Raw genomic sequence first — 3,793 nt, 5'->3', positions numbered from 1 at the left:
TTTACAACAAAATACTTTTTTCTTTTATTTTCATGGGGAAAGGGGGGAAATGTAAAAAAATGTATTGCACACCATTTGAATTCTCCAGTGTTAGGCTGGGGGGGGGTCTATGTTGGAGAGAGATGGTTATGAAGTCTGTGGTGGGGAGACACTCTTTAAGGGACCTGCAGGCCTTGGCTTGTAGAGATGGCTCAGGGTCCCCTTCTTTCGTCTCCCTCCTCACCCCACCCCTATACACCCTCTGCCTTGCTGGGAGAGGGAAGGGGGGCCCTTAGGGAGCTCATTTGCAAGCCCCCCAAAAGCTCTTTGGCTTACAAAGGAGCTATTTTACAAACCCCAAGTTTGTAAGCAGACAGCAAAGCCTGAATACACAGATGTGTGTTTGAGGCCTAAACAAAAGTTTTCTTGAGAGGATGTTTGAATCAATTACGTTACCACACGTCAGTTACACAAGAGGCTCCTTCTATAATGAGTGACCCTTCAAGGAGGCAGCACACAGAAAGAACCTTTACTTTCAGCGCATCACATCGTTCTAAACTTCAAGGTAGACTTTATATATATATATATATATATATATATATATATATATATACACATATACATAGATACGCATATATATACTTTTTACTTTGATTTAAACAACAGCCACCCAGCCAAGAAGAGCAGCCCGATTGGGCTCTGTCTGTCCTGTTCTCCCAACCAGCGGCCTTTACACGCAGGCCGAAGGCTGGACAGGAAGCTCATACTTCCCGAGGTGAGTTTTTTGAGGGTGCTGTGCTTTTTTGTAGATCCCGGCATTAGTGACCACACTGGCTGGTTTCCTCCGGCTCTTTCTCTTTAGACCCCGGCTGCACACATGTTGCCAGGACTGCAGGGTCTTGGAAGTCCAGACCCACACCCCACTGGTGATGCCTACTACCAGGAGCATGGACACTTTGACCATGAAGACCTCCACGGCAGGGATGGAGGTGGTCATCAGACAATCAGGTGTCTTGGTCTGATTGTTCATCTTACACTTGTGCTGGGTGGCCAGCATCTTCCAGTAGTCCATGTTCAGACGTTCATAGAAGTAACAGGCAATCACACAGGTGGCCGGCACAGTGTAAAGAAGGGAAAAGACCCCGATGCGTACCATGAGCTTCTCCAGCTTGTCTGTGTTCTCCCCACCTGTTTTCATCACCCTCCGGATATGGAATAAAGCCACAAAGCCGGACAGGATGAAGGAAGTGCCGATGACCAGGTAGCAAGCCAGCGGGACCAGCACGAAGCCAGTCAGAGCATTGACATCCATGCTGCCTACATAACACACACCAGTGAGCTCATCCCCTGCCACCCGGCGCATCACCAGGATCAAGATGGTCTTCACAGCCGGGATGGCCCAGGCTGCCAGGTGAAAGTAGCTGCTGTTGGCTTCAATGGCCTCGTGGCCCCACTTCTTGCCGGCTGCCAGGAACCAAGTGAGGGTGAGAACCACCCACCATAAAGAGCTGGCCATGCCGAAGTAGTAAAGTACCAAGAAGACTAAGGTACAGCCAGTGCTCTCCAGACCCTCCTGGATAACATACAGTTGTCCACTGTCCCTGTCGCAGGCGATGCTCTCAGCGCCAGCAAAAAGTCGAATGATATAGCCCACCGAATAGACGCAGTAGCACATGGAGAGGAAGATGATGGGACGTTCGGGGTACTTGAAGCGCGATGGGTCAATGAGGAAGGTGAGCACGGTGAAGGCGCTGGAGAAGAAGCACAGCACCGACCAGATGGCCAGCCAGATCACAGCAAAGCGTTTGTCTTCGCGGCTCCAGTACACATCCACCCCCGGAGTGCACAGAGGCGCACAAGACTCGCTTTTCTCCACGTGGTGGAACTTGCCCGGGTTGTCACAGCCTGCGCGCCCGGGACCCCCGTCCTTTAGCGGGTGTTCTTGAGCGCTGTGTGGCCTCTGGGGCCTGAAGAGTGGAGGGAACATGCCAGAGCCCCGGCTGGGCTCGTCTGAGCCGTTGTTGGGTGCCTCCATGCACAGGTAGTTGGGGTCGTTCTTGTTGGGGAGCTTGCTGCAGTCCAGGGAGTCCGGCCACTTGAATTTGAACTGCTCCATGATCGGTGAGCACTTGAGCCGGGCCTGCTCACACATGACCCGGCAAGCGGGGATGGGCGTGGAGACCTGCTCAGTACACATAGGCGCATACAGCGAGCACAGGAAGAAGCGGAGGTGGCTGTGGCAGCCGTACTCCACGAGCGGCGCAAACTCGTGCAGTTGAATAGCCGCCTCACGCTGGTTCTCGTGGCCCATCAGGTTGGGCATGCGGGTGGTGTTGTAGCCGATGTCCTTACACATGGGAATCTCCACCGGCTGACACTTGCCGTCTCCAGGGCGCTCCAAGTCCATGGAACTGATGGCTGCGCACGAGCCCATCATCACCTGCAGCACCAGCCACAAGCGCGGGCCCGGGTGCTGCATGGTGGCGCCCGCGGTGTCCCCGCGCCGCTCAGGGCAGTCGCTCCCGGGCACGGGCTGCTGCTGCTGCCCGTGGCTCCGCGCCCCGGCTCGGGCCCCCGCGCATGCCCGTCCAGCCTGGCCCGAGCGCTCGCGGCGCCCGGGGCCCCTGCGGTGAGCGCGCGGCCTCGGCCAAGTCGGGGGCGGAGGGGGAGGGGAGCGAAGTTTGCAAACAATACGGCGGAGCGAGCGCGGCTCTGTGCGCAAACTTTGGCCTCTTCTTCCGGGCGCGCGCGTTCGGGGACCGCGGTGGGGAAGCACGGGCGCACCCTGGTCCCGGGTCCAGGCGCTCCTCCCTCCCGGCGCCGGCAGCTGTTTCTGTCTCGGCGTCCCGGGATGAGAAGACTTGCTAGAAGCAAAGAGGGAGGAAAGGGGGAAAAAAGCCGATTGGTGACAGGCCCCGCCCCCGCCCGCCGCCCGCCGCCCCGCCCCGCCCCGGCGCTGCTTTGCATCAGAAAGCCTTGCGCCCCGGGCAGCCTCCGCCCTCAGCCCCAGCTCCCGGCTGGACCCCAGCCTCCAGCTTCACCTCCTGCCGGCCTCTCCGCCTGCGCTCCCTATCCAGGGTGGGGGACCCCTCGGGATTATCCCCGATACCCCAAGGACGCCGAGGTTACGGGAAGTTTGGATACTGGCGGGGACCCGGGTAAGGGTGGTCCTCACCCGGGGCTGGGGGCTGGGGACGCATCTTCTACTTTTATGACGGGTCCCTGGCAGAGGGCACTTTCAAAGAGACAAGGGATTTGCGTTTTATAACCGTGCTCATAAAGTGGCCCCTCGGCTTGTAAAGCTGCCCGCATCTACCCGAGGCCCGGGGTTTGCTGCCCAGGGCGCGGGGCTCGGGCTCCGGGGAGGGGCTGCCTTTGAAATTTCAAAAGGGCCGAACGCTGGGGAGGGGGAGGGGATCTGAGAAGCCGGAGTTTTAGGGCCTCTACTGCAAGGTCTACTCAAAGAAAGAGGGGAGGGAACGGGGAGGAGACTTTCCGGGCCGCTGACACCCAGTACCCCGGGAAGAGGGGCTCGACTTAAATCGTGGTGACCCCTGCCCCTCCAAGGCCACCGTGTTGGGGCCATCGTGCTAGGTCTGCTCGTGGTTTCTCCAAGTGGTTGGGTTTATTTATTATAGGAAGTCGAGTATTTATATTATTTGGCGAGAGGTGTGCCCGGCCTGCGCCCTCCTGGGAGGCGGAGGTTGGGCCCCGGCCTTAGCGCGCACCGCTGGTTCCCACGCAGCCTCTGCGTCTTGCGGTGCTGGCTCCCGCCCCTCGGGTTTGGGCTAGTCTGCGATAAGGACACTGAGTT

General features: G+C 58.2%; 1 protein-coding gene across 1 annotated transcript; it reads right to left on the bottom strand.

Moving 5' to 3' along the window:
* Window positions 1-709: 709 nt before the first annotated feature.
* Fzd10 (frizzled class receptor 10) lies at window positions 710-2,558 on the bottom strand. Its single transcript, XM_038346693.1, has one exon. The coding sequence runs from the start codon at window positions 2,456-2,458 to the stop codon at window positions 710-712; it is 1,749 nt and encodes a 582-aa protein (XP_038202621.1). The 5' UTR covers window positions 2,459-2,558.
* Window positions 2,559-3,793: the final 1,235 nt, after the last annotated feature.

Source organism: Arvicola amphibius, chromosome 10 (genome assembly GCF_903992535.2).
Source record: "Arvicola amphibius chromosome 10, mArvAmp1.2, whole genome shotgun sequence".
Taxonomy (NCBI): domain Eukaryota; kingdom Metazoa; phylum Chordata; class Mammalia; order Rodentia; family Cricetidae; genus Arvicola; species Arvicola amphibius.
Note: the sequence above shows the minus strand (reverse complement) of the source record. Positions and strands in the feature narration are given on the sequence as shown.

Coding starts and splice junctions, on each gene's coding strand:
- Fzd10 (XM_038346693.1), bottom strand. CDS start 2,458: ATGCAGCACCCGGGCCCGCGCTTGTGGCTGGTGCTGCAGGTGATGATG.